Source organism: Lampris incognitus, chromosome 18, assembly GCF_029633865.1.
Source record: "Lampris incognitus isolate fLamInc1 chromosome 18, fLamInc1.hap2, whole genome shotgun sequence".
NCBI classification, from domain to species: Eukaryota; Metazoa; Chordata; class Actinopteri; order Lampriformes; family Lampridae; genus Lampris; species Lampris incognitus.
The window spans coordinates 14,873,315-14,885,466 of record NC_079228.1 but is presented as its reverse complement, the minus strand read 5'-3'; the positions used below and the strand labels follow the sequence as shown (position 1 = coordinate 14,885,466).

Sequence of the window (12,152 nt, the reverse complement as noted above, 5' to 3'; positions counted from 1 at the left end):
GTAGCTCGTGGGAGGATCACGCTACCCCCCCCCCCCCCAGAATAGGCACCTCGACCGACCAGAGGAGGCGCTAGTGCAGCCCTGCAGGCTTCCCATCTGCAGGCACGGCCAATTGTGTCTGTAGGGACGCCCGACCAAGTCGGAGGTAACACGGGGAATCAAACAGGCGATCCCCGTGTTGGTAAGCAACGGAACAGACCGCTACGCTACCCGGACGCTCGAACAATACCATGTTTCCTATCATATGGGTCACTGTCTAATGACAGTGATGGGCTATCGCACAACCGAGGGATCGCCCAAAAATGTTTTGTGTCAGATCTGATCAATATCGACAGAATTGATTACCTTTCAAATTCCAATACCACATAAACACCGTCAACACGTGCACACAACTCACTACACGCACACAAATATTATAACACAATTCCCACAAATCCCTAAGTACTTCTGAAATGCACTCATCCAAGACACGCGGGGCTATATTATGTATGAGGGCAAAACCAAACTGTGATGGGGATGAGGACACAACAAAAAAAAAACCCGTCTTGTCGTCATCACTTGATGAGTCACTGCTCTCCTCTCCCTCTCCTCCTCCCTTCTCTCGCTCTCTCTCTGTCCTTTAGTCACCTTCGCTTCACTGTGGCTGCTCTCTGCAGAGAAAGAGAGAAAGTAAAGAGCGAGGAGGAGCGAGGTGGGGGTGAGCGAGGAAGAGGAGTGGCACATCAGCAGGCGGGGGGGGGGAGAGCAAAATAGAAATATAGAGAGGAGTGACGCTTATTTTGGATGGTGTTGCACTTTGGGTACTGTGCACCACTGCTGCCAACCAGCAGGGTCCGCTGTGGCACCACCAGCCCACATTCACGTTCACATCACCAGCGCCTCAACAACACGTCTGCATTCACTCACTGTCTGTCTGTCTGTCTGTCTGTCTGTCTGTCTGTCTGTCTGCCTGCCTGCCTGCCTGTCTGTCTGTCTGTCTGTCTGTCTGCCTGCCTGTCTGTCTGTCTGTCTGTCTGTCTGTCTGCCTGTCTGTCTGCCTGTCTGTCTGCCTGTCTGTCTGTCTGTCTGTCTGTCTGTCTGTCTGTCTGCCTGCCTGCCTGCCTGCCTGTCTGTCTGTCTGTCTGTCTGTCTGCCTGCCTGTCTGTCTGTCTGTCTGTCTGTCTGTCTGCCTGTCTGTCTGCCTGTCTGTCTGCCTGTCTGTCTGTCTGTCTGTCTGTGGCCCCGTCTTTCTCTCCATGCATCTGTCTCTCCCACAACAACATGCCAACACTCACATTGGGTCGTAGCTGCTCTGCTCTTTGGATTTGAGGAAGCGCATGGCGAAGAAGCCCCCTGTTTGCAGACACAGCACCAGGATAATGCCTCCGACGAAACTGGACATGTCGAACTTGGCCTGGGAGAACTCGCCGGGGGCTGACTTGGTGTTACCGCCATCATCTGTGTGTGTTTGGGGACAGGCAGAATTTGAGAGGGTCAGAGTAGAAGTAGATGGAGGGCATTTGGAGATTTAAACAGACAGAAAGACGTAATGACATGATTTCATTTTCAAAGAGAAGGTCAGTTGTGTGTCTGTTTTTTTTTCTCTCCTGACGTGGATTTTCACAATGACTGGGTTGGAGAACGGTTTGCTCAGCTCTTATCGGAACAATAAGTGTCTGACGCAGGAGAGGGATATGGCTGGGGGTGGTGGTGGAGGGGGGGGTGAGTTTTGTCAATGTGTTCAACCTGAGTCACCTTCACTTCCTCCCTCCGCTACCGTCTCCACCACTGGAAACAGACACACAAAAGAGACGCTGTCACCGTTGTTACAGGGGAATGGGCTGTGAACTTGTGCAGATATGAGAAGGCACATTTTAGTTACCTGTGCACAATTCGGGAACTCTTGTCCAGCTACACTGCATGGAGTCATCTGTTGAATTGCCCTTGTCGGTCACACACATGCCTGTATCACTAGCTGAGACAGAGAGGACACACACTTTAGTGTCGTGTGCGTGTGTGTGCGTGCGCATGTGTGTATGTGTGTGTGTGTGCAGCTGACTCACTGAATAATTTACTCATCAAGTACAAACCAGGTAAGATTATTTTACAGCAGCCATGATGATCAAATTACTATCAGAGGTCAATGGTGTGTGTGTGTGTGTGTGTGTGTGTGTATGTATGTATGTATGTATGTATGTGTGTGTGTGTGTGTGTGTGTGTGTGTGTGTGTGTGTTGCACCATTGGGGCAAAGCTTCCAGACACAGTCAGTCAGATTAAGGATGGAGTCTCCGACACACATGTCACATGACTGAGCTTGAGAGCAATCTGTGGGAGGGACAAAGTAGACAATCATTACAAACGGTCAGTCAATCATCTTGATTGACGTTTCCCACAGAAAGCCATCACAACTAATAATCAATCCCATTGCTTCACACGAATTTCAGTGACGCCACCAGTGTAGAGCAAGCTTGCAAACAGAGGACCGGAGTAAAGTTTGAGAAAACTGTTAGACTCTCATCCATTTTAGTCTATGCCAGTTTGTCAGAAAATTGTGGTCGAGGTCAGAGGGTTCACGCGTGTGGCCGGATTTAACGTGGAGAAGCTGAGAGGAGCGGCAGTTGTCGAGGAAGTTGAACCAGGATGAGACGCTTGGAGGAGGCGAGGAGAGGAGCCAAGGAAAGCAGACTTGGCGATGATTTAGAAATGACATACTGCTGTGTGAAGGACGATTCATTCAATTTCCAGAGGCTACAGGGCAGTGCTGGATTATATCCCAGCAGACGCAGACCCTGCATGGCACCCCACTGTAACAGGAAATGACAGTAAAACAGTCTAAAATAAGAGAAATGAGACACGGGGATGCGGTCCTACCAGATTGTGAGTATGCGGCGATCGCCAATGCCAGAAGCAGCAGTGTGCCACAGAGGGCCTTCGGTACCAACCCTCGCATCCTGACTCAAGTTAGCGGGTATGCTGAATACACCCACGCCGTCCACTGACCAGCTTAGGCCGGCAGCCTGCCCTATCCAACACGAGGCCTCAGGTAATGGATAAGAAACGCTGTCAGCAAAAAAAAAAAAAAAAGGTTAGATAACTAAGATTACTTCAGTTAATCCTCGAGTCGTGTCTGCAGGTCACTAATGGGATGGTAGCTGGGGAAATGGTGGCCGGCTATGACAGAGAGAGAGAGAGAGAAGAAGAAGAAGACAGAGACCTGTGTAACATGAGCCACCTCTAAACCCGGTCCCCGGGTAACCGACCTGTCACGATCCGCCCCGCTGAAATACACACCACCTTGGACAGACTGACACCTGTTTATTTCAACAGGCTGGAGGCAAAGGAAGGTGCACATGCATGTGCGTAACAACACAAAACACACAGCGCACACATACAAGTACACTGCTGCAGCACTGGTGCACTGGTGAATTCCTCAACAAGCTCCAGCTGTGAGTAACGCACACTTGTCTTTCAGATGCACTGAGTCACACGGCTCATGCCTCGCCCTCAGATCAGGTGCATACATTCAAACATCACGACACTGCTAAAGCCTTATGCAATGATTCCCACCACCACCTCCACCACCTCCACTCACAAACACAGCTCATATGCTCCCACGTGTCCTTGGGGGGCTCTACGTCCTCACACGGTGTCTGGGCATGTCTGTTGGGCTCTGGGCTGCAGGGCAGTAGCAGATGTAGTCTTAAGAATTTGAGCCTCATTCTTACAGCTGCAGCCTCAGCCATGTTAAACGGTCTTGGGAGCAAATATCAAAACATAATTCGAACCGGTAAGTATAGGCTTACTTGCACATCTTACAAGGTCAACAAGTGCAAGGCTTTGGTACTTTAATCAGCCTCTGTTTTAGGATCATATCGGTATACATGGGCCTATAGAACAACACAATGGCTCTGAAATTGCTTGAAGCCAACAGGGGGGAAATGAAGTAGGGAGTAGTAAAATATGTTTACTTTCTCCACAGTTGATGGGGAGACGTTGCTGCTGCTGCCACCACCCAGATACCGCTGTCCCATGCTGAGGTTAGGGTGAATGCAACCTGTCATACACACCGGCACGTCATCTGTGGCTGCTGATCATGGATTAAATAGACCATTTACATTTCCAATTTTCTCAGGTCTTGTCGTACACCCCTGCCGGACACCCTTCTCACATCATCCCATGCGAACTCACATTTGCAGCGGCCTCACCCGGTACCAGTGTGGGAAGATGGCAGAGCGAATTTACATTTGTGGCGGCCTCATCCAGTACCGACCATGCAGTGTCTTTGTCTGTGTCTGTGTCGAAGTTTGTGTCTTGGTTTGATGGTTGAGGAGAGCTGGCGCTGGATTAGTTGGGGGAGCTTGGTCTGCTACATCCTGTGGGCCCAGGGACCACGTCCCTGCCTGGAGCTGTGCCCGAAGAGGAAACACCGAGGGTGGTCTGACAGGACGTGGAAGCAGGGCAGGCTAAGCTAACTGCTAGCCCATGCAGACCAGCAGTTCCGGAGCAGACTGGTAGTGGCCTCACCTAGGGTTGACTGTGTTTTTAGTGTCGTGGTGTGGAGTGTGGAGAGGTGTGTCGAAGGTGTCTGGCTGGGAGAGCTGGAGTTGGATTGACTCAGGGAGCCTGGTCTGCTGCGTCCGGTGGGCCCGGCGACCACGGCCCTGACCGGAGCTGTGCCCGAAGAGGAAACACCGAGGGTGGGCTGACAGGACGCGGAAGGCTAAGCTAAATGCTAGCCCATGCAGACTGGCAGTTCCATCAGTCATCCTGGCTGGCATTCGTTCTCTTGGACTTGGACAGTGAAACTTTTTGGATATGTAGGATAAGGAAATTTTTGGATATGTGTTTTTGTCTTTGTGTTACACTGCTGTGGGCTGGGGGAAACGACAAATAAATTGTTCCCGATTCCTGCTCCTGCTTCCCGAGGTGGAGGCCCTAGATGACCAACAGACGGTGTCTGTATGCTCAGAGTGTTGGGGGCTCACTTAATCTTTTGTTACCAGTTTTATCCACCTTTCAATTGGCCCGTCTTAACACAGATGGGGGGGAGTGTGGACACTTGGCTGTAATGGATTTATTCACTTGCTAATGGTGGTGGTTTGCATGTGGGGCAAATGACTGCTTCAAGTGCTCTCTCTCTTCCATAAAGGGATCAGTTGCTTCCGTTGCTATGATATGAGTTTTGCAGCAAGAGGGAAATCGTCCTCCCCACTTGAGCCCAAGGCCTCCACTTCTAGGCCAAGAGGATGACACGTGGTAAAGAATTAACCTTGATTTAAACAGGGGAGTCAAAGAGACATTTGCATCTTTCTTCAAGTGAGCCTTGCAAAGGGACAATGCTTGAATGTTAAAGCGACCGTGTAGTTTTGCTTTGTTTGTTTCGGGTCAGAGCCGACAGCGTGAGCTCTCGATACGAGAGGACGTAAGAACTCGAGATGGAGCACGAAAAAAATTTGCATCAAAAAAGTGACGCTCGAGGTGGAGAAACTAGAGGACGAAGAGAAGGTGTTTCAGTAGCGTAATTTATTTCCGGGCATGGGTGACGACAATTAAATTAAAATGTATTTTTCTCTTTTCCTAGGAACGGTAGAATAAAAAAATAACTGAAAAATAAAGACTTGTAAATGGAAAAAAAGGCCTGTTCATTTTTTATTATTCTGGCAAAAAGGCGCTGTGTGATAACGTCTCTCACAGCCCTGCCAGTAGGGTGGTCTAGGCTGATGGGCTCCACAACATCGGGGGGCTGTTGGCTGACAGGAGGGGCTCTCTCCTTCTGTATGGACGCTATGTTGTGAAGCCCAACACACTCTGTGACTATCTGACCAGCCTGGTCTGGGCCAATCTGAGCCCACGTAGGCAGCTGACACAGGCTTTCGGTATTCCAAAAGTCATTTCTATCCTGTGCCCTTGGATGGTCTGGCGGCCTGTCCAGGGTGTCTCCCCGCCTGCCGCCCAATGACTGCTGGGATAGGCTCCAGCATCCCCACAACCCTGAGAACAGGATAAGCAGTTTGGATAATGGATGGATTTCTATCCTGACCCTTGTTTTGGTAAGGGCCACGGTGAGTTCATTTTGTGGCCCTGCATTTGGGTCAGGATGGGGGGTGGCATTAAAAAGGGCTGGCATGTGTACCCCCTGTCTGCTAGCAGCAATCCACTGAAAAGCCCTGAAGATAAAAAAAGAGGGCGTCTGGGTGGCGTGGCGATCTATTCCGTTGCCTACCAACACGGAGATCGCCAGTTCGAATCCCCGTGTTACCCCCGGCTTGGTCGGGCGTCCCTACAGACACAATTGGCCGCGTCTGCGGGTGGGAAGCCGGATGTGGATATGTGTCCTGGTCGCTGCACTAGCGCCTCCTCTGGTCGGTCGGGGCGCCTGTTCGGGGGGGAGGGGAACTGGGGGGAATAGCGTGATCCTCCCACGCGCTACGCCCCCCTGTTGAAACTCCTCACTGTCAGGTGAAAAGAAGCGGCTGTTGACTCCACATGTATCGGAGGAGGCATGTGGTAGTCTGCAGCCCTCCCCGGATCGGCAGAGGAGGTGGAGGAGCGAGCGGGACGGCTCGGAAGAGTGAGGTAATGGGCTGGATACAGTTGGGGAGAAAAGGGAGGGGAGAAAAAAGATTAAAAAAAAGAATATTGCCATTAGTATCACAAAATGCATTTAAAATAAGTATATGTAAAGTACAGTTGCCATACCTTGCTCAAATCTGTGGCACAGTGCAGACTGCCTAAAGCTCAGGAGTTATGGACTGACCCAGGCCACTTTGCCTCAACGCTGGTGACCATCCAGTGGTGATGCTCACAGGTCATCTGCAACAGCATTGGGGGTTAACAATACTACCACAAGATAAGAGCATTAAAATAAATGTAGCACCAACGTGCATTTGAAAGGACTCCATAGTGGGGAGAAATGCAGGTTGCATGAATGCACTCTCTCCATCTTTCTGTCCATGGTGGAGAGAAAATATAATCCAGCCGGCACACCTGTGCTGTGTGAATATTTCCATATGTTCAAAAAAGGGAATAACCTTTTAGACTAGTAGGAAAATTGGGTCCCCGTGCACCCCAATGATATATTTTTCTTACTTACATTTTTGTAATTCTCATGATGTCTAGTAAACGGATTTTTATGTTCCCTTTGCGAAATATTGTCCCAAGGGGTCCGTTTGGCAGCCATCTGGGTAGCCATATTGGATTTCTGATGATAATTGATAATCGGCATACCTTTGGAATTAGACATCATAAAGAGACAAATGACCCAATTTTTCCAACTAATTTGTTCATGAGGAATCGATTGTGAGGGGTATTTTCATGATTTAAACAAGCTGGATGCATGAAAACGCCAAAAAGTACGAAAAACCAGTACTCGGAATGTAGCACGATATCAATCTACATACCTAATACTAAATAACAAGATTCCCACGAAGTCTGGAGTGAAACTGCAATTGTCAGTAGTTCGTGAAAAGTAACTATAGATGAGTTCAGTAAGTCAAGAAAGGAAACTTCTCCTAGGCTTTTCTCATATTGTGTGATAGAATAAGGTATGCAAGCAACAGGCAATGTCCTTTTTCATTTTGCCCTGCTGCATGTTTATTCATCAACATTAAGAATCTCATCATAATCAATTTCTCGCTCTTCATCCTCTTCTTCCTCCTCCACCTCCTCAACAGTTTTCTCTAGCAAGTCAATGAGGGAAGGGGGGAGAATAGGGCCACATGACCACACTGGCTCCAAGATGCTCTCCTCCGTCTTCTTCCAGCCTTGTCCAGGATCGTAGGCTTGGGGCTGCAGAAGATCGCCTTGTCAGCTCTCTTGTAGTGGGCAAGGCGATGGTTCACATGGTAAATGTGTGGAACAAGGTTTTCTCTGCAAGGTGGGAGCCGGGAGAGATCCACTTCAGATTTGGATGTCAGTTCCTCATCCTCCCCAACCACATGTCTGAACAAGATGGAGCAGGGCCTTGGGGTTGGTGACCTCAACATTCTCCTCCTCAATGAATCGCTCAATTAACAACTGCTCCATGGCTTCAGTGACTAATTTAAGACAGAAGAGGGCTTTAGCATATGCCTTCTCACTCAGCACACTAGCCAGGCACCCACTGGGGATGAGTTCAGCCTCAACGAGTATTTCAGCATAGCCTGAGCCCCTGCATTTGTGACCAGTCACCATGCCCATGTAGTTCATCCCGGTGTGGAATGGCCCTGGAGTGACAACATGCTCCCTGTACTCGTCTGGGAATTTCCAAATGAGAGGTAAGGCCTTCATGCAGCCACCAAGGTCAAAGGTGTTGAGGACGTACTCCTGACCCACCTCCGTGGTGGCATCTTCTGACTGCTTCAGTAGCTCCTTGATAGTTGAGTACTCGGTGAAGGGCTGGTTGATGGGGGTGAAATAGTCGATGGTTGACTTTTGGGAGGGCTTGGCACCAGTAGCTGAGATGAAACCACCAAACCCTGTGATAATCTGCTTCTCTCCACTGCTCCCCACCACCCGTGCAAGTGACCAGACACGATACTCTTGGATGCCTTTTGAGTACACTTCACTGTTCATGGCAGGTGGAGTGAACACTGCCATCTCAGGAAATTTGGGCCCAACTCGACTATAGATGTAGACAGAGGCCAAGGACTCAGTCGTATCCACCTTCAGGGAGCGCGTCTTGCTCTGCTTGTAAAGAGGGAGTGTTCGATCTTGGGTGGTATCAAATATGCGTTTCGCCTCCTGTATCATGATCCCACCAGTGCTGTTCACCACATTTGAGCCATGGATGTTTGTTGTTATTTTGTTGAGGTTGTCCCACTCAAGATGGAACACATCATTGCCCTCACCAGTAATAATCTGGGGAGTGAGAGATGTGGAAACGTCATCCAGAGCTTTGGCCAGTGCTGTCTCAAGTTCCAAGCCAAAGTCATAGGTCTCACAGTGACCCAACCTACTGAGGATAGTGGTCAGGTGTTTACTGTGATAGAGGTGCTGTAAGGTGGTGCAGAGGAGCATGTGTTTTGACAGCTTCCACTCTCCCTTTGTCACAGCACAGCAGATGTCCTAGAACAGTAAAGAAAGTGATTTACATTATAGCATTAGAGCAATTAGCATGAGCCAAAACAATGACTACAGAATTTGACAGCCCTGTTATTTAAAAAGCAGAGCACATGTCAGGTAAAGGTTATGTCATACATGGCCTACAGAGAGCACAATGCGTCAGGTCTTCTCACACTTCGCCACATCTGCATCACCACAGATGAGGAAGTTCAGGACCTTCACAAGGTCAGGTGGGAGTAGTTCATCTGATGATTTGATCTCAAGATCATCAAGTGTGGGACGCAAGGGAGGTGACTTTGACTCATTGAATGCCCGCTTGATTATACCACAAAAGAGCAGGGCCAGGTCCTCACACTTGTCTTTGGTCCCCAGTTTATATGCGTAGGTCACTTTCATCTGCAACGGAGATGCTGACACCGTAGACCAGGTTATAGGTGATGCAGCCTTTATCACCTGGATATTGACCTTGGCAAAAGTGATTGACTCGAGGGCTCAAGGCTCAATCTGTTTCCAAGCAGGCTCCTTCAAGGTTCTGTCCTTGTCCTTGAATACTGGGGAAATTTGCTGCATCGCTCAGTCTTTCCAGACACCTTCACTTCAAACTTTCCACAAAAAATACATTCTGGAGGGAACAACTGCATGGAAGAAGATTGTGGTTTACGAGGGGAGCATGATGTTGAGGCCTCATTAGATGCTACACTACACGTCAAGCGAGCAAGGTTTTTAGTAAAGCTTTGGTAGCAGCCTTGATGATAGCCAATTGCTTCTAAATCTACACCAGCAAGACTCTCTGGAATGCGACTACAGACACCCTCCGTGCGATAGGATGAATCATGAGGTTCCCTGAGCCGTCTGTCACGAATACTGTATAGCTGGGCCAGCTTCTCAGTGGCAGAACCTTTGACTTTACCGAGTGGCGTGAAATCTAGATGCCGAATGCCACTAACATGTAAAATACAACATGTAGAACGACACTTCTGCACTTCTTCTGACCCACCATCATTATCACGCTTGCGTTTCTTTGGCATGATCTTCCACCACCACTAATAACTATGCTACAAATGTTAGTGTATTACCACCACCACCACCAGCTGATTCTACAGTAATACCTTCACCTAGAAAAGAAACCAGAGATTGTATTAGTAAATGAGATCAAGGAAATTTTGAAAATATCCTGCTGAATATGCTAAAAAGAGAAAGTTATTATTGCTTCTACTCGTCAGGTAGGAAGATGGAGTCCATGCAAGATTTGAGTGTAACTTATACTGATGTTTTCAGACTTTTTCGAGTTTTAATGTATCCAGCTTGTTCTTATTATGAAAATAACCCTCCCCGTCGATTCCTCATGCCTGAATTAGTCGGACAAATGGGCTCTTTTGTATGACGTCTGGTTCCAGTTATGCCGATTATCAATTTTCGTTGGAAATCCAAAATGGCTGCCAAGATGGCCGCCAACCGGACCCTTTGGGGCGAGATTTCGAAATGGAAACATCAAAATTAGTTTATTAGACACTTTGAGGATTACAAAAATGTAAGTTGGAAAAATATATCATTGGGGTGCATGGGGACCCCCTCTTCCTACCAGACTATGGAATGCGTGTGTACCTGTTGTACTTTGTTGTTTGCACATTTTATTTCGGATCTCGTACCTTTTTCCCCCCTTTCATTTCACTGCACTCGGGACTTGTACTTGTGTGTATGTGACAAATAAAACTCTTGAATCTTGAATCATCCTGCATTTTCTGCAAACCTTTGGTGTTCATGCAGGCAATGTGCAAGTATGACCAACAGTGAGTATCCTTAGTTATCCCCCATCTGGACGTTGATGCTGTGGAATGACCTGCGACTGAAAAAAATCGCCTTCATTCTCCCCTGGACATGCTGTGGTGGGAATATGGGCGCCATCTATGGCACCGATCACTCCGGGGAGCCCTATGAAAGGAGTAGGCTGCATTTAATATTCAACAGGAAACGTCATAGGGTTATTATTTATGGATCAAGTAATCTAACTTAAGTTATTGTTTACCTGCTATTTCCCAAAAGCCCTCTTTTATATAGACTGCATGGGCAAGTGGTCTGGGGACACGACAAATGCAACAAGTGGCTTCGTCAGAGCAAGGGGCTGTTGCGTTGCGATTTGCGCGGCTGACCGTGTTTTTGCCCCGGTTCTCCCGCATCACCCACAGCATTCAGAAAAGCACCTGGGGGGCAAACACACGCAAGCCTATGCATCCAGCCTGCGCCGGACTGTAAGCGCACGACTTGGACGTGGCACCCTGGCGACGTACGGCTCAAAAAGCCATTTCCTGCGCTGAGGGTCTATATCTTTCATATAGATGCTCGCCGGGCAAAGCCACAGGGTTGTGGCGGTCTGCCACCCCAGCAGATCCTCTCACTATTGGCGCACCAAGGTCCACGGGATCGTCTGGGAACGTTGATGCCATTTTCAGAGAGCTGCGGTGCTTTGATACGTGTCGATCTGTTATCTCGAACATAACCTGCAGGTTATGTGTGCAGCATAAGTTACCATGGCGATGTACCCCGCTTAAAAAAAAGAAAGAAGGGGGGAACCACCGTCGTGGCACTGAAGACACAGGGTTAAACCTGTTACCTCACCAACCCCAAATCCCGCTTCGTAGTACAGGGCTCTGCACAGATCCGTCAGATGACGCAACCAGGTGTTTAGCATCTTCATCCCCCCTCTTTATTTTTTTTCCCAGGCAGAACCGGAATTGCATGCCCTTATATGGCTCCGTGAGATTCTCCCCGTCGACGCATGGCGACCACGCATGCATTCTGCAGCACCCGCGCATATACGATCAAACCGGGGAACACCACCAAGCCCCCCGCTGCCCGCTGTCATAACCGACGAGCTGCTGTCATTAGGAAATGCGGGGGGGGGGGGACATTATTTCACCGGAACGTAAAGTACACAAGGTTTGGAGAAACCCTCCTCCGTGTCAAACGAACGTATTTACTGGCGTGTAGCCTATACACCAGCCCTCGTCTGTTTAAGGACGTTGTCGCAGCGTTTGAAAGTTTATCGCAAATGGTGACCACACGTGCCTCCCCCCGTGCCCGCCCCCCCCCCGTGGCGTCGCACACGCACAAGTTAACGGATCAATGGAGC

General features: G+C 49.0%; 1 protein-coding gene across 1 annotated transcript; it reads right to left on the bottom strand.

The window, feature by feature from the left end:
- Positions 1-1,270: 1,270 nt before the first annotated feature.
- cd164l2 (CD164 sialomucin-like 2) lies at positions 1,271-2,930 on the bottom strand. Its single transcript, XM_056297974.1, has 5 exons — positions 2,852-2,930; positions 2,219-2,305; positions 1,862-1,954; positions 1,741-1,767; positions 1,271-1,437 (listed from the first exon to the last, which is right to left on the bottom strand). The coding sequence occupies exons 1-5, from the start codon at positions 2,928-2,930 to the stop codon at positions 1,271-1,273; spliced, it is 453 nt and encodes a 150-aa protein (XP_056153949.1).
- Positions 2,931-12,152: the final 9,222 nt, after the last annotated feature.

Bases quoted from the DNA above. Each gene is read 5' to 3' on its own strand.
- cd164l2 (XM_056297974.1), bottom strand. From the start codon at position 2,930: ATGCGAGGGTTGGTACCGAAGGCCCTCTGTGGCACACTGCTGCTTCTG. The intron at 2,306-2,851 runs GTAGGACCGCAT...TCCCTCCCACAG, and splicing joins CGCCGCATACTCACAATCTG to ATTGCTCTCAAGCTCAGTCA. The intron at 1,438-1,740 runs GTGAAGGTGACT...AAACACACACAG, and splicing joins GACGGTAGCGGAGGGAGGAA to ATGATGGCGGTAACACCAAG.